The sequence below is a fragment of the Salvelinus alpinus genome, chromosome 15 (genome assembly GCF_045679555.1).
Source record: "Salvelinus alpinus chromosome 15, SLU_Salpinus.1, whole genome shotgun sequence".
NCBI lineage: Eukaryota > Metazoa > Chordata > Actinopteri > Salmoniformes > Salmonidae > Salvelinus > Salvelinus alpinus.
In genome coordinates this window covers 34,342,658-34,369,645 of record NC_092100.1, presented here as the reverse complement: position 1 = coordinate 34,369,645, position 26,988 = coordinate 34,342,658, and the positions used below count along the sequence as shown (strand labels likewise).

The window sequence follows — 26,988 nt, the reverse complement described above, 5'->3', positions numbered from 1 at the left end:
CGCTTCACAAATGTAATGTATTATTATTATTACTACAGTAAATCCTAACCCTCACTCTGTACTCTATTACCAGCCCTAATTGAACTTGAACTTAGTCAACTCAATAGCGTTTCTCACTGTTGACTTCTCCGAGGCGTGTGCTCTCATTCAGTCCCCCTCAAAGATTGTTAAGCAGTAGCCACAGGGAGTATCCAAAATAATACCAGTTCATTCATTCTAAAACCACGAAGGGGAGTGAAAGATTGGACACTGCGGGTAGCGAGCGGAGAAACAGAAATGCACTCTAGTCACCTACTGTAGTTTTAGACTAGTATACTAACAGGACGTGTGTCTTGCCATAGAGACAGCAATATAGGAGGAGTGATTGGCCAGTTTGGAATGAGGCCTGAAAAGAGGGAAAGGCCTTATGGATTGTACACATTGTTTTCACAAAAGCTTTAGATCTCGACAAAGACAGTAACCATCAGAGCAATGAGACCAAAACGACACAAACCAATCAAGTTCATTGATCATAACGGTTTGTTACAGTCCTTGATTCAGACCTCCCCTTGATGAAGAAGTGCCCAACGGTTTTACTAAGCAAAGAAAACAATAACTTCTGTAGATTTTGTGGAAGCAAAGTGCATAAGCCATCAGTCCTCTCCTTATTTCCATAATTAAAAATGGTATTCTCGCTCTCTCTCTCTCTCTCTCTCTCTCTCTCTCTCTCTCTCTCTCTCTCTCTCTCTTTCTCTCTCTCTCTCTCTCTCTTTCTCTCTCTCTCTCTCTGTCTCTCTCTCTCTCTCTCTCTCTCTCTCTCTCTGCAGGTCATTCAATGATAGTTGTTTCCTCAGCAGTCCTCTGTGTTCAGAGCTGGCAGATGTCCAGTGGTACGGACACGACAAGGCCAAACCTGGAACCCTGGTCTGACCTACTGACCACCACCCAACACCTACTGACCCTCAACACTGACCCTTACTGCCTCCACCAACCTCTCCTCTAGCCCTGACTAGACTGGCCTCATCAAGGACAGGAAACCCTCCTCCATCCCTCCCTTTGTCCATCTTTCCCTTTATCATTTTATGTGCATATCAAGCTTGGTTGAGCTGGGGTTTATAGGAAGGACATGCCCAACTGGGCAGGACTATTGCTGTGGAACAGCCAAACAGAGCCGCTGAATGATCGTGAACTCTGACCTTTAATCCCTGACCCTGCTTCAGTCTGAGCCCCAGGGAGACCAGAAGTGGGAAAGGGGGGAGGTGGGGGGGAAAGAGCACACACACAACCTCCTGCCCAGACTACACGACCCTCAGGCCCTGACTTATATCTACCCCTGACCCCAGTGTGTTGCCAGTCAATCAGAGGATACCTGCAAGATGAAATGTGTTTTGGCTCAAATTCTGGGCCTGTGTGTGTACGCTGGATCTGCTAGGTTAATTTCATTGTTGAAGTCTTGTTTATTTCTCTGTATCGTTTTGTACAAAAAAATGAAAATATTGCTTGGGAGAGACTCAATTACTTTTTCACCCTTTAGGAAAATTGCAGAGCAGATTATTGGAGAATTCTAGATTATCTGAAAGACAAAAAACAAACGTACAAACATTCCCAACAATTATAATCCCAATCCCAACTATCTATCCCACAACCAAAGATCCACCTGACTGACCAATGGCACCAGTCCCATGGACACACTGGGAACACTGGTTTATCATACTGGAAGTTACACCCCACATACTGGGAGTTCTCAGAGGAACTGAAAGACTGGTCAATTCTACTGGGATCCTGCTGGGAGCTCTGAGCACATCTATTGGGATGTTAGTCATCTGAATTGGGAGTGTACAACAGCCAGCCAGACTGATCGACTAGTCTCTGGTACTGGGACGATCCACACTGCTACTGAGCAGTGAGCTCCTAGACTTGGATGTTTTGCCACTATGCTGGGGCACTGTGCTCAGCTGTACTGGGAGATTATGGGCGGACTGGGGGCCCTGCACAGCCAGACCCCAGACAGACAGGGACAGACTGGGGGCCCTGCACAGCCAGACCAGAGACAGACAGGGACGCAATGGGGGCCCTACACAGCCAGACCAGACACAGACTGGGGGCCACAGACACTTCTTCAGGGTTTGGGTCCTGGAGAGCCAGAATATGCTAGGAATCTCTTGCTTAAAGCTAATGTCTTGAGTTTGGGTGAAACTGTAGCTATGTGTGTAGTAGTTTTGGGTTGAATTGGAATTAAGACCACATGTAGTTTTGTGGGTTTATATCCAAACATATCTACAGGCTTTCGGTGGTCTATTTCATCTGGCTCCTCCCCTTCATTTGACTTTCTGGTGAGAGGTGAACGCTGATTGGATGTTTAGGGCTGTGTGGAGCTGTCAATCACACAGTTGTAACGAAGGGCACACACCTCCCTCACTGTCGAGCTGTGCATATGATGAGATTGGTGAGATATTAAACACTTCTCCATGCGTTGTGACATCATATACCTGACTGTCTGTGCAGTCCTGTGTTAAAAACGGGATGCAACCCATGTTTAAGGACCAGTCTGTCTGTGTGACGTCAATCTGTCAGTCTGTCTGTCCAACCCCAAGATTGGTCATTGTCTCAGACACCAGTGTATTATATTTGTGGGTTAATATTTAGATAAAGCATGAGACCTGTAAACTCCAGAGGGTCCTCATTTGTACAGGTCATTATCTCAGGCTATACTCTCTCTGCCTAATATCTATCAACCGGTCAGAACACACACACATCTTGTGTGTGGACTCACTCACACACATTCTTTTCTCAGTGGTGCCATCTATGTCTGTACTCTAACCGAGCACTGAAAACCAGGGGCGCTACTTTCACTGGGGGGGACACATTCTGAAATTGCATTTGTCCCTCCCAGTTTTATCATTGGAATGTGATACAAAACTAGGCAAGGGTGTGCTTTAGGACCATGCGGACGCCTTCGAGCGGTCGGGTAGACTGTTTGGAATGTTAATAATAATAATAATATGTCCCCCCCACTTCTTAAACCAAAGTCGCGCCCCTGCTGAAAACAGCCGCTCACTAAAACTACAAACCATATAACTACAAATCCCACAGGGCCCAGTTCCTAGTCTAGCAGAGGAAGTGTCTGCTGTATAGAGATCCTGCTTCCCAGAGCCAAATGAACAGCAGGAAGAGGTTTATACACCAATCAGAGAGATGTCAAGTTAAATATTCAATCTAAGTTTTGATACCAGAGCACAACATACACAGTTAAACACAATATATGAAAAGTATGGGCTCCCGAGTGGCGCGGCGGTCTAAGACACTGCATCTCAGTGCAAGAGGTGTCGCTACAGTCCCTGGTTTGAATCCAGGCTGTATCACATCCGGCCATGATTTGGAGTTCCATAGGGTGGTGCACAATTGGCCCGGGGTAGGCAGTCATTGTAAATAAGAATTTGTTCTTAACTGACTTGCCTAGTTGTTTTATATATAAACTATAGGCCTATAATATACAGAACCAGTTTTCATCTAGTTCTCCTTCTGACTTTTTGATACATATAAGGGGATTAAGAACATCTGCATAACAACACATTCATGGTGTAAGAGTAAATCCAGACTTAATATAAAAAACACACACACATCTAGTATCGAAATAATGTCACACCAGAATCAAACAGGGTGTTTATATTATTGTGCTTCTATTACTACACTGAACAAAAATATAAATACAACATGTAAAGTGTTGGTCCCTTGTTTCATGAGCTGAAATAAAAGATCCCAGAAATGTTCCATATGCACAAAAAGCTTATTTCTCTCAAATTTTGTGCACAAATTTGTTTACATCCTTGTTAGTGAGCATTTCTCCTTTGCTATGAAAATCCATCCACCTGACAGGTGTGGCATATCAAGAAGCTGATTAAACAGCATGACCATTACACAGGTGCACCTTGTGCCAGGGACAATAAAAGGCCACTCTAAAATGTGTAATTTTGTCACACAACACAATGCCACAGATGTCTCAAGTTTTGAGGGAGCATTCAATTGGCATGCTGACTGCAGGAATGTCCACCAGCGCTGTTGCCAGATAATTTTATGTTCATTTCTCTACGATAAGCCGCTTCCAACGTTGTTTTAGAGAATTTGGCGGCACGTCCAACTGGCCTCACAACCGCAGACCACGTGTATGGCGTCTTATGGGAAAGCAGTTTGCTGATGTCATTATTGTGAACAGAGTGCCCCATGGGGGCGGTGAGATTATGGTATGGGAAGGCATAAACTACGGATAACGAACACAATTGCATTTTATCAATGGTAATTTAAATGCACAGAGATCCCGTGACGAGATCCTGAGGCCCATTGTCGTGCCATTCATCCGCCGCCATCACCTCATGTTTCAGCATGACAATGCACGGCCCAGTGTGGCACAGATCTGTACACAATTCCTGGAAGATGAATATGTCCCAGTTCTTCCATGGCCTGCATACTCACCAAATATGTCACCCATTGAGAATGTTTGGGATGCGCTGGATCAACGTGTATGACAGAGTGTTCCAGTTCCCGCCAATATCCAGCATCATCGCACATCCATTGAAGAGGAGTGGGACAACATTCAAAGGCCACAATCAACAGCCTGTTCAACTCTATGCTAAGGAGATGTGTTGCGCTGCTTGTGGCAAATGCTGGTCACACCAGATACTGATACTGAGTTGTTTTCTGATCCACGCCCATACCTTTTTTTTAAGGTGTCTGTGACCAACAAATGCACATCTGTATTCCCAGTCATGTGAAATGAATAGATTAGGACCTAATGCATTTATTTAAATGGGCTAATTTCCTTATATGAACTGTAACTCAGTAAAATCTTTGAAATTGTTGCATGTTGCATTTATATTTTTGTTCAGTATAGATGATGTCATCAATGAACTCTGAACTTTGACATTGGTTTAGTAAGTGAGGCCATCAGCGTATCCCGCGTTAACAGGGCTGTGACACAGCGAGAACTTATAGCCATACCCTTGAACCCCTACATTTAATTTCTAGATTCCATACACCTCTTGCTTATGTAGACCGACACATAGACCAACTCTTGTTACAAGCTAATTCTAAAACAACTATTTTAAAGCACACCTTATGGTTTTGTACTGGGGAAAAGAAACCTTTGCCTAACATTGTTGTAATGCTGTAAGTGGACAGTCGTTATTGTGTGTACAAAAACCCAAACAAAACAATGAATTGCGGTCTCTCAAGCACATGTATGCCTGTGCTTTGTACAGGGTTTATATCCTCCATTGAATCTAAAAAAAAACACAAATATAAAACATGGTTTAAAGGTTGCACTAAAATCTTACCCTGTCAGATTAGTTGCAGCATGGTGGACCAAAAATTCCTTCCGTTTGTAGGAGTTTTACGGCCCCCTCCCAAACCCTGCCACACTGCAAGGTGTCCTGGTAAAATGCTGTGTTTTTTATGAACATTGACCTCTCCTGTAGTTCACCTCCTTAGAATCACTGGGGAACTGCATTCTGCCAACAGCTATGCTATGCTAAGGCTTGTTAGCCTGTCCATTCCCACTGAATAAGCCACCTCTGCTAGCTCACACCATACCATGCATGCTCCGTGGTTCCCGAAACAAACAAAAATGAACAAATATACCCAAAACATGAGCAGTCCATGTGGTAAGACCATCCCTCTCCCCTCACCTTTTCCTCCTAAACAGAGAAGCATTCCTGTATCCATGACAACACCCAGTTTGACCTTTGACTCCTAACCCCTGTGGTAATCTCTGACCTCTGAGCCCAATGTGACGCTGTGTGTTGTACCCTCTTCTATAGGCCCCCCTACGCCCATACTGTCTGTACTCCCTACGCCCATACTGTCTGTACTCCCTACGCCCATACTGTCTGTACTCCCTACGCCCATACTGTCTGTACTCCCTACGCCCATACTGTCTGTACCCCCTACGCCCATACTGTCTGTACTCCCCTACGCCCATACTGTCTGTACTTCCTACGCCCATACTGTCTGTACCCCCTACGCCCATACTGTCTGTACTTCCTACGCCCATACTGTCTGTACCCCCTACACCCATACTGTCTGTACCCCCTACGCCCATACTGTCTGTACTTCCTACGCCCATACTGTCTGTACCCCCTACGCCCATACTGTCTGTACTCCCTACGCCCATACTGTCTGTACCCCCCTACGCCCATACTGTCTGTACCCCCCTACGCCCATAGTGTCTGTACCCCCTACGCCCATACTGTCTGTACCCCCTACACCCATACTGTCTGTACCCCCCTACGCCCATACTGTCTGTACCCCACTACGCCCATAGTGTCTGTACCCCCCTACGCCCATAGTGTCTGTACCCCCTACGCCAATACTGTCTGTACCCCCTACGCCCATACTGTCTGTACTCCCTACGCCCATACTGTCTGTACCCCCTACGCCCATACTGTCTGTACCCCCCTACGCCCATACTGTCTGTACCCCCCTACGCCCATACTGTCTGTACCCCCTACGCCCATACTGTCTGTACCCCCTACGCCCATTCTGTCTGTACCCCCCTACGCCCATACTGTCTGTACCCCCCTACGCCCATACTGTCTGTACCCCCTACGCCAATACTGTCTGTACCCCCCTACGCCCATACTGTCTGTACCCTCCTACGCCCATACTGTCTGTACCCCCCTACGCCCATACTGTCTGTACCCCCTACGCCCATACTGTCTGTACCCCCCTACGCCCATACTGTCTGTACCCCCCTACGCCCATACTGTCTGTACCCTCCTACGCCCATACTGTCTGTACTCCCTACACCCATACTGTCTGTACCCCCTACACCCATACTGTCTGTACCCCCCTACGCCCATACTGTCTGTACCCCCCTACGCCCATACTGTCTGTACCCCCTACACCCATACTGTCTGTACCCCCTACGCCCATAGTGTCTGTACCCCCTACGCCCATAGTGTCTGTACCCCCCTACGCCCATAGTGTCTGTACCCCCCTACGCCCATAGTGTCTGTACCCCCTACGCCAATACTGTCTGTACCCCCTACGCCCATACTGTCTGTACTCCCTACGCCCATACTGTCTGTACCCCCTACGCCCATACTGTCTGTACCCCCCTACGCCCATACTGTCTGTACTCCCTACGCCCATAGTGTCTGTACTCCCTACGCCCATACTGTCTGTACCCCCTACGCCCATACTGTCTGTACCCCCTACGCCCATACTGTCTGTACCCCCTACGCCCATACTGTCTGTACCCCCCTACGCCCATACTGTCTGTACCCCCTACGCCCATACTGTCTGTACCCCCCTACGCCCATACTGTCTGTACCCCCTACGCCCATACTGTCTGTACCCCCCTACGCCCATACTGTCTGTACCCTCCTACGCCCATACTGTCTGTACCCCCCTACGCCCATACTGTCTGTACCCCCTACGCCCATACTGTCTGTACCCCCCTACGCCCATACTGTCTGTACCCCCCTACGCCCATACTGTCTGTACCCCCCTACGCCCATACTGTCTGTACCCCCCTACGCCCATACTGTCTGTACCCTCCTACGCCCATACTGTCTGTACTCCCTACACCCATACTGTCTGTACCCCCCTACGCCCATACTGTCTGTACCCCCTACACCCATACTGTCTGTACCCCCCTACGCCCATACTGTCTGTACCCCCCTACGCCCATACTGTCTGTACCCCCTACACCCATACTGTCTGTACCCCCTACGCCCATAGTGTCTGTACCCCCTACGCCCATAGTGTCTGTACCCCCCTACGCCCATAGTGTCTGTACCCCCCTACGCCCATAGTGTCTGTACCCCCTACGCCAATACTGTCTGTACCCCCTACGCCCATACTGTCTGTACTCCCTACGCCCATACTGTCTGTACCCCCTACGCCCATACTGTCTGTACCCCCCTACGCCCATACTGTCTGTACCCCCTACACCCATACTGTCTGTACCCCCCTACGCCCATACTGTCTGTACTCCCTACGCCCATAGTGTCTGTACTCCCTACGCCCATACTGTCTGTACCCCCTACGCCCATACTGTCTGTACCCCCCTACGCCCATACTGTCTGTACTCCCTACGCCCATAGTGTCTGTACTCCCTACGCCCATACTGTCTGTACCCCCTACACCCATACTGTCTGTACCCCCTACGCCCATACTGTCTGTACCCCCTACGCCCATACTGTCTGTACCCCCCTACGCCCATACTGTCTGTACCCCCCTACGCCCATACTGTCTGTACCCCCTACGCCCATACTATCTGTACTCCATAGGAACATAAAACATTTTTATAGTTAAAGAAGATTAAACTAAGTATTTTATCAACCTCTTTCCTGTACGGAGGGGCACTGTAAGCCTATGTGGAGTTTTTAACATTGTTTAACCTCTGTTTCTTTTTTTTCTTTTTCAAGTTCTGACATAGTAAGAATCCTTTCAGGTGCTACATGATGACCAGTTACTGCTTTGTCACATAGGATATAGACTCTCCTCATTGTTTTCAATAGTTTTAATACCAGTTGTGCAGAATGGAAACCGTTCCTTTAGGCACCAGTTCAGTAAGACACCACTCCACCAGACCATAGAGCATGTAACATGATTTGATTTGTTCTCTTCAACGTTAACCTGACAAAAAGGTGTTGTAGGAAAAAAACTATGTGGAATTCACAAAAAAAATGACAGAATTCAACAGTTAATTTATTATTTTTTCTATTAAAAATTTGTATAGTAACTGTACATTTTTCTAAATGGTGTTGTTGGAAACTAATGATGAAATGTCCAGATGAGAAGACTTGGTGGTTATTGAGATTAGGAAAATAAATTATTGCTGAATGTTCTCAAGATGGCGTCCTCCTGTCTCTTCTCCTCTGTGTAGTCAATCAATCAAATGGATGTATACATCCCTTTTTACATCAGCCGATGTCACAAAGTGCTGTACAGAATCCCAGCCTAAAACCTCAAACAGCAAGCAATGCAGATGTGGAAACATACTATCTGTTCCCCCCTACGCCCATACTGTCTGTACCCCCCTACGCCCATACTGTCTGTACCCCCCTACGCCCATACTGTCTGTACCCCCTACGCTCATACTGTCTGTACTTCCCTACGCCCATACTGTCTGTACCCCCTACACCCATACTGTCTGTACCCCCTACGCCCATACTGTCTGTACCCCCTACACCCATACTGTCTGTACCCCCTACACCCATACTGTCTGTACCCCCTACACCCATACTGTCTGTACCCCCTACACCCATACTGTCTGTACCCCCTACGCCCATACTGTCTGTACCCCCTACACCCATACTGTCTGTACCCCCTACGCCCATACTGTCTGTACCCCCCTACGCCCATACTGTCTGTACCCCCTACGCCCATACTGTCTGTACCCTCCTACGCCCATACTGTCTGTACCCTCCTACGCCCATACTGTCTGTACCCCCCTACGCCCATACTGTCTGTACCCCCTACACCCATACTGTCTGTACCCCCTACGCCCATACTGTCTGTACCCCCCTACGCTCATACTGTCTGTACTTCCCTACGCCCATACTGTCTGTACCCCCTACACCCATACTGTCTGTACCCCCTACGTCCATACTGTCTGTACCCCCCTACGTCCATACTGTCTGTACCCCCTACGCCCATACTGTCTGTACCCCCCTACGCCCATACTGTCTGTACCCCCTACACCCATACTGTCTGTACCCCCCTACGTCCATACTGTCTGTACCCCCTACGCCCATACTGTCTGTACCCCCTACGCCCATACTGTCTGTACCCCCCTACGCCCATACTGTCTGTACCCCCTACGCCCATACTGTCTGTACCCCCCTACGCCCATACTGTCTGTACCCCCCTACGCCCATACTGTCTGTACCCCCTACGCCCATACTGTCTGTACCCCCTACGCCCATACTGTCTGTACCCCCTACGCCCATACTGTCTGTACCCCCTACGCCCATACTGTCTGTACCCCCTACACCCATACTGTCTGTACCCCCTACGCCCATACTGTCTGTACCCCCTACACCCATACTGTCTGTACCCCCCTACGCCCATACTGTCTGTACCCCCCTACGCCCATACTGTCTGTACCCCCTACGCCCATACTGTCTGTACCCCCTACACCCATACTGTCTGTACCCCCCTACGCCCATACTGTCTGTACCCCCTACGCCCATACTGTCTGTACCCCCTACGCCCATACTGTCTGTACCCCCTACGCCCATACTGTCTGTACCCCCCTACGTCCATACTGTCTGTACCCCCTACGCCCATACTGTCTGTACCCCCTACGCCCATACTGTCTGTACCCCCCTACGCCCATACTGTCTGTACCCCCCTACGCTCATACTGTCTGTACTTCCCTACGCCCATACTGTCTGTAACCCCTACACCCATACTGTCTGTACCCCCTACACCCATACTGTCTGTACCCCCCTACGTCCATACTGTCTGTACCCCCTACGCCCATACTGTCTGTACCCCCTACACCCATACTGTCTGTACCCCCTACACCCATACTGTCTGTACCCCCCTACGCCCATACTGTATGTACCCCCTACGCCCATACTGTCTGTACCCCCCTACGCCCATACTGTCTGTACTCCCCTACGCCCATACTGTCTGTACCCCCTACGCCCATACTGTCTGTACCCCCTACACCCATACTGTCTGTACCCCCTACGCCCATACTGTCTGTACCCCCCTACGCCCATACTGTCTGTACCCCCCTACGCTCATACTGTCTGTACTTCCCTACGCCCATACTGTCTGTACCCCCCACCCCCATCCTGTCTGGACCCCCTACGCCCATACTGTCTGTACCCCCTACGCCCATAGTGTCTGTACCCCCTACCCCCATACTGTCTGTACCCCCCTACGCCCATACTGTCTGTACCCTCCTACGCCCATACTGTCTGTACCCCCCTACGCCCATACTGTCTGTACCCCCTACACCCATACTGTCTGTACCCCCCTACGCCCATACTGTCTGTACCCTCCTACGCCCATACTGTCTGTACCCCCCTACGCCCATACTGTCTGTACTTCCCTACGCCCATACTGTCTGTACCCCCTACGTCCTTACTGTCTGTACCCCCCTACGCCCATACTGTCTGTACCCCCCTACGCCCATACTGTCTGTACCCCCCTACGCCCATACTGTCTGTACCCCCCTACGCCCATACTGTCTGTACCCCCTACGTCCTTACTGTCTGTACCCTCCTACGCCCATACTGTCTGTACCCTCCTACGCCCATACTGTCTGTACCCCCCTACGCCCATACTGTCTGTACCCCCCTACGCCCATACTGTCTGTACCCCCTACGTCCTTACTGTCTGTACCCCCCTACGCCCATACTGTCTGTACCCCCTACGCCCATACTGTCTGTACCCCCCTACGCCCATACTGTCTGTACCCTCCTACGCCCATACTGTCTGTACCCCCTACGCCCATACTGTCTGTACCCCCCTACGCCCATACTGTCTGTACCCTCCTACGCCCATACTGTCTGTACCCCCTACGCCCATACTGTCTGTACCCCCTACGCCCATAGTGTCTGTACCCCCTACGCCCATACTGTCTGTACTCCCTACGCCCATACTGTCTGTACCCCCTACGCCCATACTGTCTGTACCCCCTATGCCCATACTGTCTGTACTCCCTACGCCCATACTGTCTGTACTCCATAGAAACATAAAACATTTTTAGTTAAAGAAGATTAAGTCTGTTGTGTTTTTCTAAAGCTTTAGGAGCAGCGTGTCTCTCACATCTCAGTAGCCCAAAGTGGCATCCTTACCTTTATTCTGCTATGTTAACTATTTGTATTAATGGAAGTAAATACCTGGCTCGCCTCATCTTTCATCCGATAGCATAACGATTCTGCCTGCACTGACTGATGGGTCGGTTGAGGGACGAGCATCCGCGTAGGCGTGTCCACCTATCTGAAGACAATAAGCTGGCCTGGCACGCACCATATTGCAAATGAAGGAGAGGAAGCCACATTCAAATGGGAAAATAACGAAGAGGAGAACACACTACTGTGGATCCCTCCACCCCTATGGTCTCCATGCTGACAGACAGATCCACTGAGAAGCCTGTCTGTGTGAGTCAGCAGAGACTGACTCAGCCAGGCTTATCAGAGGGACCTTTCATATTGACTCCCCACTTCTGTCCCAGACACACACACACACACTCTACCTTATGTCATACCGCCTTATTCACTTCCTACTGAAGGAATGTCCTGCAAGGAGAGGTGGGGGCAACATCCTGCAAGGGGGGCGAGGCTGTTCCATTCAGAGGACAATGGTTTTCTGTCGCTACTGGCAACAGTAGAACACAGGAAAGGTAAACAGAAGGATCCCAGCTGCTGTTGTGTTTTAGAGGTTTCACATGTCTGCTGGTGTGTTTGCATGGCTAACGTGTCTGCTTTAGCTTTATTGTGCCCTCTTGAGCTGCCATGTGATGTTGTAAACTATGTGTGGCCCTGCTTTGTCTTTTGGGTGGTTGAAGCCGAGAGTGTGGTATAGGAAATGTTTACAACTAAGAACCCATTGGCTGTTCCTGTGTGCAAAATGGAGACTTAGAAGCAAGACTTGCGAGAACTAAGAACTTTCATATCCTTTGTGGGGGAACAATGGAGACACACACACTTACATTCATGTGTGCTCAGCCTCACACACATATACGGAGTGAAGCATTGGGGAGGGACCCCTTTTTTTTAGGGGACCCCATCTCTTTGAAACTGGAGACTGAATATCCCCTCACATCAGAGAAGTAAACTCCAGCTTTTAGCACTCCTTCTCTTCCCTCTGCCTTCTCTCTCTTACCCCTTGTCCTTTTTCTTCCACCCTCTCCCTCTATTTTCTCTCCTCCATCTCCTTTCTCTTCCCCTTCTCCCATTCTCTCTTTTTATCCCCACCTCCCCCGCTATACTCCCTCTCTTCTCTAATAAATCCCTATTTTCCCCGCTGGTGTTCCCAAAGCAGCACTCTCAGCCAAGAGACAGCTGGAAGCTGTTAGCTCGGCATGCCGTGAGAAACTGGTTCCTCTCTCTCACTTTATTTAGGAATCCTTTAGGAATGGTGTGTGCATGTTTGAAAGTGTGTGTGTGTATATATTTGACCTTGCTTGTGGACCACAGGCAGTATACATGGAGATCCCCCGTTACCACTCAAATGGACCAGAACCTCCAGCACCAACAGCGTCACAAACTCGTGATTTGTGTATGTGTGTGTGTGCATTCATGCGACCCTGCTCTGGTCTCTCCAACCCAGGGCTGATTCATCTTAGGGCCCATAACCTCTTCTGTTTTGATAAACTGATGGATATACAGTGCCTTGCAAAAGTATTCATCCCCAGTGTCATTTTCCCTATTTTGTTGCATTACAACCTGTAATTTAAATTGATTTCTATTTGAATTCCGTGTAATGGACGTACACAAAATAGTCCAAATTGGTGAAGTGAAATGAAAAAAAATCACTTGTTTCAAAAAATAAATAAAAACTGAAAAGTGGTGCCTGTATGTATTCGCCCCCTTTGCTATGAAGCCCCTAAATAAGATCTGGTGCAACCAGTTACCTTCAGAAGTCACATAATTAGTTAGATTGCACATAGGTGGACTTTATTTAAGTGTCATATGGTCTGTTACATGATCTCAGTATATATACACCTGTTCTGAAAGGCCCCGGAGTCTGCAACACCACCAAGCAAGCGGCACATGAAGACCAGGGAGCTCTCCAAACAGGTCAGGGACAAAGTTGTGAAGAAATACAGATCAGGGTTGGGCTATAAAAAAATATCATAAACTTTGAACATCCCACGGAACACCATTAAATCCATTATAAATAATGGAAAGAATATGGCACCACAACAAACCTGCCAAGAGAGGGCCGCCCACCAAAACTCACAGACCAGGCAAGGAGGGCATTAATCAGAGAGGCAACAAAGAGACCAAAGATAACCCTGAAGGAGCTGCAAAGCTCCACAGCGGAGATTGGAGTATCTGTCCATAGGACCACTTTAATATGATAAACCGTGTTTCTGTCGAAATATTTTAAACGCATACATCGCCATTTTGTTTGGTATAGCTTCACTTGGCCAACCCTGTATTGAAAAGTAAGGATAATTTTAAAAATGTAAATCAGCGGTTGCATTAAGAACTAATTTGTCTTTCGATTCCTGTCAACCCTGTATTTTTTAGTCAAGTATATGATTAGCTTTTAATTAAACTAGATCACTCTGATAGATGACGTCAGACATATTGAGGCTTGATTTCCTAGTATTTTCATTGTGTAACCACGGTTTTGTATGGCTAAATATGCACCTTTTCGAACAAACTGTATATGTATGTTGTAAAATGATGTTACAGGAGTGTCATCGGAAGAATTCTGAGAAGGTTAGTGAAAAAATTAATATCTTTTGGCGGTGATTACGTTATAGCGCTCTTTGCCTGGAATCGATGCTCTGGTAACGTTTTCACATGTGGTATGCTAACTTATCGATTTATTGTGTTTTCGCTGTAAAACGCTTAGAAAATCTGAAATATTGTCTGGAATCACAAGATCTGGGTCTTTCCATTGCTATGCTTTGTCTATTCTTATGAAATGTTTTATGATGAGTAAATTGGTCATACACGTTGCTCTATCTAGTAATTCTAGTGGATTTGTGATGGTCGGTGCAATTGTAAACTGTGATTTCTACCTGAAATATGCACTTTTTTCTAACAAAAACTATCCTATACCATGAATATGTTATCAGACTGTCATCTGATGGTTTTTTTTATAGGTTATTGGCTATCAATATCTTAGTTGAGCCGAATTGGTGATAGCACCTGAAGGAGTAAGAAACTGATGGAGTTAGAATAGTGGTGTATTTTGCTAACGTGTTTAGCTAATAGATTTACATATTTTGTCTTCCCTGTAAAACATTTTAAAAATCTGAAATGGTGGCTTTATTCACAAGATCTGTATCTTTCATCTGGTGTCTTGGACTTGTGATTTAATGATATTTAGATGCTACTATCTACTTCTGAAGCTATGCTATCTATGCTAATCAGTGTGTGGGGGGTGGGGGGTGATCCCGGATACGGGGTTGAGGTTCGGTAAAGGTTAAGCCGTACATGCCACAGAGCTGGGTTTTATGGAAGAGTGACCAGAAAAAAAGTCATTGCTTAAAGAAACAAATAAGCAAACACGTTTGGTGTTCGCCAAAAGGCATGTGGGAGAGTCCCCAAACATATGGAGGAAGGTACTCTGGTCAGATGACACTAAAATTTAGCTTTTTGGCCATCAAGGAAAATGCTGTCTGGCACAAACCCAACACCTCTCATCACCCCGAGAACACCATCCCCACAGTGAAGCATGGTGGTGGCAGCATCATGCAGTGGGGATGTTTTTCATCGGCAGGGACTGGGAAACTGGTCCGAATTGAAGGAATGATGGATGGCGCTAAATACAGGTAAATTCTTGAGGGAAATCTGTTTCAGTCTTCAAGAGATTTGAGACTGGGCCAGAGGTTCACCTTCCAGCAGGACAATGACCCTAAGCATACTGCTAAAGCAACACTCGAGTGGTTTAAGGGGAAACATATATATGTCTTGGAATGGCCTAGTCAAAGCCCAGAACTCAATACAATTGAGAATATGTGGTATGACTTAAAGATTGCTGTACACCAGCAGAACCCATCCAACTTGAAGGAGCTAGAGCAGTTTTGCCTTGAAGAATGGGCAAAACTCCCAGTGGCTAGATGTGCCAAGCTTATAGAGACATACCCCAAGAGACTTGCAGTTGTATTGCTGCAAAATGTGGCTCTACAAAGTATTGACTTTGGGGGGGCGTGAATAGTTATGCACACTCAATTTTCTTTTTTGTTGTTGTCTTATTTGTTGTTTGTTTCACAATAAAATGATACAAACCCCCAAAAGATCAATTTTAATTGCAGGTTGTAAGGCAACAAAATAGGAAAAATACCAAGGGGGGTGAATACTTTTGCAAGCCACTGTAGGAGTAAGATGTGTGTGTGTGTTATGGGTTTGGTTTTTCTCTCCATTTCAAGGTTAGTTAGCACGTTAGCTGAGGCATGCACTGATCTGATTCACCTCACCACTCCCAGACTGTCCTAGCAAAATTCTTACTTGAATTTTTTTTTTCTGCTTAAAGGCCATTTTTGACCATTTTAATTGAAAACTATTTCAGTAAGGTACTTAAGTGTTACCCAGAAATTATTTGATATTGATATAAAAACGGCTGCATTGGGCCTTTAAAGGTGCTACACAGAATTTCTCGCGTATGTGGAAACTAGGTGAATTGCAACAGCACAAGTCTGCATCCAAAACCAATCTCTCCCCTCCCCCGCATCCTTTTTCCCATAACATTGTGGAGACTTGCGCCTAAGCCTTCCCAGCTAGCAATGAGGAAGCGGCCCAGAAGCAGTCCTCTTCCAGGGGCCAGAACTGACTGAATCTGCCCGGAATCGGGTGTCGAACTCGGCCGGAATCAAAATGATTGACTGCCCAGAATCGGCCCAAGTACATCGGGCCATTTCCATCTACTGGAATTCAGCCGACTTTGCCGGCATTTTACAAGAATCCCCAAAACTGAAATCTAAATTTAGTTTGTCTTCCTTATCAATTCTATTTGAACTACCATTTTATGGAAAAATGAAGAAATGTTATAATTATATAAAGCAGCCCGTGTAATCATCTGCCAGAGTAGTCATAATCGTCCCGAGCCCCAAGTAATACATTTGGGCCAGATAACTCACACTGGAATCGGCCCGAGCTCAATCCCTGCATCCCAGCCATAAGTAATACTGCCGAAGGCGGCTCAGACTCGGGCCACATGACGTCGGTCGAGTCTGACTCTCAGCTGAGTGCCCCGACTCTCAGCCGGTTCTAGCTGGGTTTTACTTTCGGTTTTGGTCCACCAACTTCAAACAATTTTTTTTTATTGAAAATAGATTTCACAGCGATTTAGATGGTACAATGATTCCCTACACTGTTTTCTCACACATACTGAAATTAAGCGAACAGCGTAGAATTTTAGCAAGCAGAAAATGACAGAGCGATTTCTACATTGGCCATTTGACCCAACTTCCAATAGATAACACAGCCATAAAGTCAAAACAGATTTCTTATTTTGATAAATGAAATTAATAGGAGAATATCACAGCCAATACTGTGACTATCATTCCACTATTACTGCAGATATATTATGGACATTTTCTGAAATTACAATTTTAAAAAACCTATGTGCATTTGTGAAAAATGCACCAAAGCAATTGAAAAAAACTGTAAAACAATCTGAGAGACTGAAGACAATACATAAGAGAGCCTGCCAGAAGCTTTTTCAGGTAACACGTCATTGTTTAATGGTCATTTCAATGAATGATAACTGCACTGTAAGTCGCTCTGGATAAGAATATCTGCTAAATGAGGTCCCCCTCTCAAAAGAGGTTTCTAACCTCAAGGGTCTTTTCCTGGTTAAATAAAGGTTCAGAGAGTAAACGCAGTTAACCATTTATTAAATAAAGATTAGAACACATGCAATACGTTAGTCTTGGCGTTAGGCTCGGCTCCTTCGGGGTATCACTGCCAGAGCATGCATAATGATAAGATAATAATCATTTCAGGCAGAGTGCAAGGTATGCTATCCCAATCCCCAAAACAGCAGAACCACTGCTAGACAACAAACTATGTGTATGGCAGATGCACGCCATGACGCTTTAAAGGGATACTTCGGTATTTTATCCACTTCACCAAAGTCAAATGAACTTGTGGATACTATTTTTTTGCCTCTGTGTCCAGTATGAAGGAAGTTAGAGGTAGTTTTCTGAGCCAATGCTAACTGGTGTTAGTGCAATGACTGGAAGCTTATGGGTATCTGCTAGTTTGTTATATAATATGATTGATACTATGTGTAGCATGAAGGTGAAACTATGTGTAGGCTACAACAGTCATGCCATACTGAGAGCTTCTCAAAAAGGTAGGCTTATTTCTATTGTTACTCACTGCCAGGTGACCTGCCATCTTGGTAAAGGAAAAATAAGCTACCCATCTAATATTGTGCCGTAATTCACCATTCTTAGATTCTCAGAACTTTGAATAGGCTTATTTCTAATGTTACTCACCTGATGGTGTCTTCGGTGAGGCAAGATGAACCTGCCATCTTGGTAAATGCTGCCATCTTGGTAAATTAAAAATAAGCCACCCATCTACACTGTGCTATAAATCACACCATACTGAGAAGGTTTAGGCTTATTTTCTCATGTTATCCAACCAACCTTGTCCTTGCTGAAGCAAGATGAACATGCCATCTTGGTAAATAAAAATGAACTGCACCTTAATTCACCGTACTGAGATAGCTTCTCAGAAACTATGGGGCTATTCCTCATGTGACGCATAGCCCGGTGTCCTTGCTGAGAAGGAGCTGTCATCTTGGTACATGACAATATTCTACCTATGAACCCTGCCAACCACCTGCAGCTATATACTGCATACACAGTGTTATATAACAGTTTGCATTGCAGTAAGAGAGAAGCAACATAGCTACTGGACCACAGGGCTAACAGTCATGACAAAATTAGCAAAACTGCAGGAACTCATCTAGTTTGCACAATTTCAGAATAATAAATCAAATGTAACTTTCGTAAGACACAGAGGATCATCGGCCCTTGATCTTGAGGGTGAGCTGGGACCGACTGAGAAGCAGTAGCAGCACCCATGCTGGAGTGGGCTGTCTATAGCTCAGAGCTAGCCCACAACGCTGGTGAAGGAACCAGAACCGTGATTAGTTCCAGTATCTTGTCATTGTTGCCAGCATCAATGTTTAACATTGATTTAATGTTTAACAAGGGTTCGCCAGGTCAGCATGCAGGTAGCATTACATGAGAGAGGACAAAGGCAGTGTTAATTTAGTCATGACAATCAAAGTTCCATTGGAGTGTATGAGTTAACATGTGTGTACATAGAATGACCAGATCATGCAAGCATTAAAGGGATTAAACATTTAGTGTATTTCAGAATGAATAACCCATAAAAGCCATCATACAGACCGCCTCTGGAAAAGCACCTGTGTAAACCCAACACCATTGCTTTAACGTGAAACTCAAACTTGTGCTACTCTATAGGCTATGAAGAGTAGGCTGAGCAGACTACTGTATATGCCGAAGAATCCTGACACACAAGATGAACTGAAACCCTGCCATCGGGCCATTGATAAGGAAGGATGCATTTTCCAGACTGAGATTTGGAACAGAAAAGCATACATGGTTATATAAACAGAAAAGATCATGAAGAGAGAAGAGCAGACAGACTGCTACAGAGCAGCACAGCTCACCCATGACATATCATCACATAGCATACAACTACATAAAATATACTAACGAAACCACACAATAGCAACTAATGGTGGCTACGTACATCCACTATCTAAATAGCCTAATGTCACTACTGATACTGCTAAGCAGTAGCTGGTGCATCCACAGCATGCACGAGCATGCACAATGAGTGTGATAATGACATTCTAAAACCTAGGCCTACAATATAGAGTCTACCTGAGCTGAGGGATATGTCAACCCTTATATGCCAGTAAGCCATGAGAGAAGAATAGATGCAATGCATTCGGAAAGTATTCAGACCCCTTCCCTTTTTCCACAATTTGTTAAGTTACAGCCTGGAATAAGCTCTCTTGAACAGAACATTTAATTAAAGGTGATAAAATGCTTGATAGCAAACTGCTGATTGCCATGTGGTGTTTAACAAGCCCTCAGCATGCTAGGTAATGCTAGCATCAACAGCCATCCAATGCATTTGGAAGCTAATTTAAATCAAATTTTATTTGTCACATGCGCCGAATACAACAAGTGTAGACCTTACCGTGAAATGCTTACTTACAAGCCCTTAACCAACAGTGCAGTTCAAGAAGAGTTAAGAAAAGATTTACTAAAAAGACTAAAGTAAAAAATAATAATAAAAAGTAACACAATAAGAATAACGAGGCTATATACAGGGGGTACCGGACCGAGTCAGTGTGCAGGGGTACAGGCTAGTTGTGGTAATTTGTACATGTAGGTAGGGGTGAAGTGACTATGCATAGATAATGAACAACGAGTAGCAGCAGTGTACAAAGGGGGGGGGGGGGTCAATGTAAATAGTCTGGTGGTGATTTTATTAATTGTTCAGCAGTCTAATGGCTTGGGGGTAGAAGCTGTTGAGGAGCGTTTTGGTTCGAGACGTGGCCCTCCGGTACTGCTTGCTGTGCGGTAGCAGAGAAAACAGTCTAGAACTTGGGTGACTGGAGTCTCTGACAATGTTATGGGCTTTCCTCTGACACCGCCTATTATATAGGTCCTGGGTGGCACGAAGCTTGGCCTCAGTGATGTACTGGGCCGTACGCACTACCCTGTGTAGCGCCTTACGGTCAGATGCCGAGCAGTTGCCATACCAGGCGGTGATGGAACCCGGTCAGAATGCTCTCGATGGTGCAGCTGTAGAACCTTTTGAGGATCTGGGGACCCATGCCAAATCTTTTCTGTCTCCTGAGGGGGAAAAGGTTTTGTCGTGCCCTCTTCACGACTGTCTTGCTATGTTTGGACCATGATAGTTTGTTGGTGATGTGAACACCAAGGAACTTGAAACTCTCGACCTGCTCCACTACAGCCCCGTCGATGTTAATGGGGGCCTGTTTGGCCCGCCTTTTCCTGTAGTCCAGTTCGTCATTGTTCCGTGATATAGTGTCAGCTTCTCCAATAAGGTCTAGGGTAAGAACTTGAAATCTGAGGAAAAAGGTTTTGGGTTAGGGTTAGGAGTAATAAAATGAGCTGTACTCTGAATATGCTTGTGATGGAAACAACCCAGTAATCATGTTTAGCCAGTGACAGACTTACACCATTCAATTAGCACAGGATATCACGCTGCTACATATTGGCCCACAGCATTTGGCCAGGAGGATGGTGTCAGATTTGAGTCACGCTTAGCTACCTTGCACGAAGCTCATGACCCACAACATGATAAAATGACTATAACAGAGTGAGCTGTATATGGTTGTATAAGTTATTTGCACACACACAATGCACAAGCATGAATTATATGTGAATGTAACTAGGCTTACTGCTATCCAAAAATATAGGACACTGCTAAGATATTGCCTAACCTAAATGTTTCATGTGCACGACAGCGAGAATGAAGATGATGGAACTAATATATAGACAAACGTAAGAAAGCATGTCTTATCCTGTAAGAGGGCAATCTGTGATAAACGCTAATGTAATGAACAGCTATGGATAACAGTAAAACTATAGTTGAGCTACAGGGTTTGTATGCAAAGGCATGTTTACAACAGTAGAATAAAAACACACTACAAGCAAGTGCCCAGATGTCCAACCAGGCTCAGGCCAGGCATTGATGGGGCAATAGTAAAAGAGCAAAGTGTCAGTAAATATAACACCACGACCTCAAGCTGTGCTCTGCCCACGATACAAGCAACATGCCATGACAATAATGTGCAGATGATACAGGCACATAAACTAATGTATGAATTAGCATGAGCATTCACTGCTGCAATGTGATGTACCCGTAAGACTAGCTGCATAACAAATGAAAGTTTTGTTTTTTTATTTAAAAAAAAATGGTAATAATTCTAAGGGGGTAAAACATGATAATTACCATGACAAAAATAAACAAGTAATAATGGTCCTCCCTACATACCCTTTGGGGCTACTTGATTCGAATGGAAGAAGATATAGTTTATCTCAATGATATAACCAGTATGTAAGAGATTATTGATTATAATATGCAAGCATATGATGAATAAATAACAGACGCTAATACATGACTAGAATGAAGCAATCATATAATTAGTGTAACAGTACACTGCCTCCTAGTGGAGAGAAATAAAGAATGTGTCAAGACAGAAAATAGGAAGGGAAGTTCCGAGTCCAGTGTTGTGATCATCTGGTTGCTAGCTGAAATCACCGACAAAATGGCATAAGGAATGGACAGAAAGGGAAAAGGGAAGGCATTTACATTCTATCCATCCACTGGTTTCACTCAGCAATAACTACAAAAGACAATCAAGATGAGAAATCATCATCACCCATCTGCGAAAAGGCCACAACGGCCTTAACCACTCGCTTCATAAAATAGGAAAACACAACAGGTTAATGGCCCAACTGTCCAGCAGCAGAAACCACAGATCATGTCTTCCTTCAATGTCATGCATACTAACATCAAAGGCAGACACTCAGAAAAAAGTCACATCCATGGGAATAAGCTTAAACTTTCCCAATTTTCGTCAAAACCCATCCAGAACTTCTGAAATACACTCAGCACTATTTTCTTTCCTCCGCTCATGTAGAGTAGAGTACAGAATATCGATCAATGTGATACAATCCTTTTCCAAAGCATCTGGTCTATACCTTAACATTAATAAATGTGAACTCATAGCTGTCAAAGATTGTGTGACACCTTCATATTATGGTATTCCAGTAAAATAAGAACTTACATATTTAGGCATAACCATTACAAAGGATCAGAAGTCTAGAGGCTTACTAAATTTTAACCCTCTTATTAAAAATACCCAGAAGAAGCTAAATCAATGGCTACAGAGGGACTTATCTTTAAAAGGTTGAGTCCTAATAACCAAGGCTGAAGGTATCTCTAGACTAACATATGGCGCTCTATCTTTATATCTTGACAGTAAAATAAGCAAGGAGATAGACCAGATGCTTTTCAACTTTCTTTGGAGAAACCGTACCCATTACATTAGGAAAACTGTTGTAATGAACACTTATGAGAATGGTGGACTGAATTTTCTGTACTTTACTACTTTAAATAATACTTTTAAGATCAATTGGATCTTAGAAGACCCACTTCTATCTGGAATTTTATTCCTCATCATGTCTTCTCTACTTTTGGTGGCCTTAACTTCATGTTGTTGTGCAATTATAATATTAACAAAATTCCAGTGAAACTTTCTGCTTTTCATCGGCAGGTTTTCTTGTCATGGTCCTTAATTTATAAGCACAATTTTTCTCCACACAGATATTATATATGGAATAATCGGGATATATTGTATAAAAATACTTCTTTGTTTTTAGAATATTGGTTCCGAAATAATATCCTATTGGTGAGCCAACTGGTAAATGCAGAGGCTCTTTTACTCAGTTATAAGGAATTCTTATCTCTTTACAAGGTCCCTGTAACACCTAAAGATTTTGCAATTGTTTTAGACGCCATTCCCTCAGGTGTTGCTCTGTTATTCAGGAACGTGTCAAGACCTGACCCTCAGAGCCTACCTTCTATTGACCCTGTTGACTCATCAGTAGGAAAGATTTGTTTCTCTTTTGGCCCATTCAACAACAGAGCGATACGAACCTTGTTTCAGCAGGATGTTGTATCTATACCTTATGTCATGCCTTATTGGAATGGATTTATTGATAATATCTGTTGGGAAAAAGTTTGGATGTTGCCACACATACCTACTTGTTAACAAAATTAAGGAGGTTTCCTATAAAATTATTCATAAATATTATCCTGCTAACCACTATATGAAGAAGTTTAAGGAAAACATCAATTCAAATTGCTCCTTTTGTAATGACCACCCAGAAACAGTGTTGCATCTTTTTTGGCATTGTATACATGTAAGAAAACTGTGGCAAGACATCAGTAGATTTATAATTGAACACATTTATGAAGATTTTACACTATTGTGGAGAGATGTACTGCTTGGATTCTTTACATACGATAAAAAATAAGCTGAAACATTTTTATGTAATTAATTTCATTATTCTTTTGGCCAAATTTCATATACACAAATGTAAATTTACTAACAAAAAAAAACACATTTTCTTACCCTACAAAAAGAAATTGAAATGTATTTTAAGACTATTAAATACTCTACTAACAAAAAAGCTGTTAGAATTGTAAGTGTATGTATGTCCCTTTAAGGTAGAGTAGAGTACAGAATATGTCCATAGTCTCCAACGCACTCCAGCCTGTTAGGTGGCGGTAATGCACCTAATATTGGTATGCACACCACCATTAAAATCCAAAGAAGAAGTTAGTTGGCCACTTGACATGGGAATATAATTGTGAAAACAAGTCATATCAAGAGAACGCCTGATTATTCATGTAAAACACTAACATTGTTTTACTAGTATGCAGTATAGAATATGAATGGAATAATTGTCACTGGAGACCGAGTCCAAGATTTCCGACCGCTGTTTTCAAGGTAATCTACTCATGTTCGGACTGTCTATATCCGGGTTGCACCCGGTTTACACAGACCAACATCACATGCGCACTAGCAATCAATGCTCAAAGGGAGCAGCGCGAGCAGAAAACATGGCAGCCATTGGATGAATATAAAATGTATTCGATAGGATCAAAACCGTAATGTATCATGGGAAAATTGTGACTGACTGACCGATGAATAATGAGTAGTTATTTATGATGCAAGGTTCGTTGTAGATCAGTCAGTCGGCAGTCGCTTGCACTGTCGGCTGTAATGTCGAAGAAGCCCAATATCTTCGGCTGTGAGTGTTGGGCAAAAAAATAGGCCTCATGACAATTATTTGAATAATTCAATGGCTGTTTTGTGCACGGAGGTGATGATTAAATGTCTTATGACTTTTCTAATCTGACTTCTCTATTTGGCCATATCTAGGGCTGCAACAAGGGGTTCCAGACGTGGAGTCTCAATCTTTGAAACCCGTGGTGATATCAAATATTAGCGTTTGTGATATTACTGTATAACGGAGACGTTCTATTTTCTACCGAGATTGCAAAACAATGTGTATGTTGATGTAGTGCCTGCCCATCGGTTATGAATGTTTCAACCGCTGTTGAGAAATATTGTTTTTACCATCAGTTTCTGTTTCAAAGTGCACCAAAACCTACACAAACCATGAGCCTAGCGTTCTGTATCATTCAAACACAGAGCAGATACTACAAGTCACGTGATCTGTTAGAGAACACGTGATGTTGTTCACTAACAAGTCACGTGACCTGTATCTGCTCTGTGATTGGTGCCATCAGGCTTGTTCGACATTACAGCCGACAGTGCAGGAGACTGCCGACTGACTGATCTACAAAGAACCGTGCATCATTAATAACTACTCATTTTTATTTGTAGATCAGTCACTCACAATTTACACATCATACATTACGGTTTTGATCCTCTCGAACATTGGCCGCTTACAGACCAGATGACTTGTATCTGCTCTGTGATTGGGCGATACAGACCGCAATGCTGTATGGGATAAGTCGTTTGTTTGCCAACTAACTCTGGTATTTATACAGTCTTGTACCCTTGTCTTTTCTTTCATATAGCACCATTTTTTTTTTTAATGCGATTAAAGATTCACCCAGGAGATTATTTTACCTATTCAACATTTGAAGCCACGAGACCCAGCATGTTGCAAAAATGTGTATGCTAAAAGTGAGTGGGTGTGTCAGTTCCAGAACCATAACCATGGAAAGAGGGGCGTGCCCCATCTGACCTGGCATCAGTTAAACTGCAGTACCGAAGCAAGATTGTAAGAGCAGTTGAAACTGTGCTTCTAGACCAGAACCCTTGCCCCTTGGGTAGAACTAACAGATGAATCGATAGGGAGGGACTACTGTACCTGTGTGAAATACATGACACATGAGTAAAAGAAAATATAAAATGCAAACCCTAAACCTACTGCTACAGATAATGACGTTATAAATTAACCATGTGACTGAAATAATACCGTTACATTTGTAAGTTTGTTTGTAGACAACTATTGACTAATGACGGTAAAGCAGCCAAATTGATTGATCGTCGCAATACAATTAGCATCACACGAACCCCGCGGCCGGCAAACATTGCACATGAAGCATATGAATGACACGTGCAAAGTTTTAACACGGGTAGCGGAGCATTTGCAAAGAAAATAAAGTAGAAAACAGACATGCATGTGAGTAATATATATTACTGTAATAGGGCTTTCTCTCGTTTCCGGGGCAGGACATCTGTTTTTGGGAACATCTGGGAAATCCTATATACGGTCGAAGGAGTATGGTTCTTTCAATGGAAATGGTGCAAACCAAGCAAGTATGGGTAGCTGTGGGGGAGGGTGTCTCTCTTTGTTAACAACAGCTGGTGTGCGATCTCTAATATTAAGGAAGTTTCGAGGTTCTGCTTGCCAGAGTTAGAATACCTCATGATAAGCTGTAGACCATACTATTTACCAAGAGAGTTTTCATCTATATTTTGTGACCGTACTTACATATCCCAACCAGAAGCTATGGATTACAGGAAACATCCTCACTGAGCTAAAGGCTAAAGCTGCCGCTTTCAAGGAGCAGGACACTAATAGGGAACACATAAGAAATCCCGCTAAAAGTACCTTCCAAGCAATCAAACAGGCAAAGCGTTAATACAGAACTAAGACTGAATCCTACTACACCGGCTCTGATGGTCGTCGGATGCAAGATGGAGCCGACAGACATGGCAGCTTTGCTTCTAGCTTTAAGCAACTTTACAGTATTTAGTTTTTTTGTGTGTTATTTATTACATTATTAGCCCAGAACGTTTTTTGTGTTATTACATAGAGCCGGAAATAACTTTGGGATATCAGAGCGGAGGCAACTCACCACCATTATGACAAGGACTTTCCCGAATTGGATCCTTTGTTTGTACCCCACAGAGCAATTGAACTTATCCCAGAGGCTGCTCCAAGATGCTGCCTGCAGGGAAGAGGTATTTGGAGTTGACTTCTAGTCTGACTCAGGAGGCGTGTACACCATCCACCGCTTCCGAGTATATTGCCTGCTAATGTTCAGTCTCTGGACAGTAAAGTAGACGAGCTCAGGGTGAGGATCTCCTTCCAGAGAGACATCAGGGACTGTAACATACTCTGTTTCACTGAATCAATCCTCTCTCGGGATATACTGTCCCCATCCATACAGCCTACTGGCTTCTCAGTACATCGCACAGACAGGAATAAAGAACTCTCCGGGAAGAAGA

The 26,988-nt window shown here is 44.6% G+C and overlaps 1 protein-coding gene across 15 annotated transcripts in view; it reads left to right on the top strand.

Annotated features, from left to right (window-relative positions):
* LOC139540499 (FERM domain-containing protein 4A-like) overlaps window positions 1–8,832 on the top strand; it is a 260,292-nt gene extending 251,460 nt beyond the window's left edge. For all 15 annotated transcript variants that reach the window (XM_071344379.1, XM_071344380.1, XM_071344376.1 and 12 more), the window contains one exon: window positions 807–8,832. In XM_071344379.1, the coding sequence (XP_071200480.1) occupies window positions 807–909 (103 nt within the window). In that variant the 3' untranslated portion in view covers window positions 910–8,832. The remainder of the gene's footprint in view (window positions 1–806) is intronic.
* The last annotated feature ends 18,156 nt before the right edge of the window (window positions 8,833–26,988 follow it).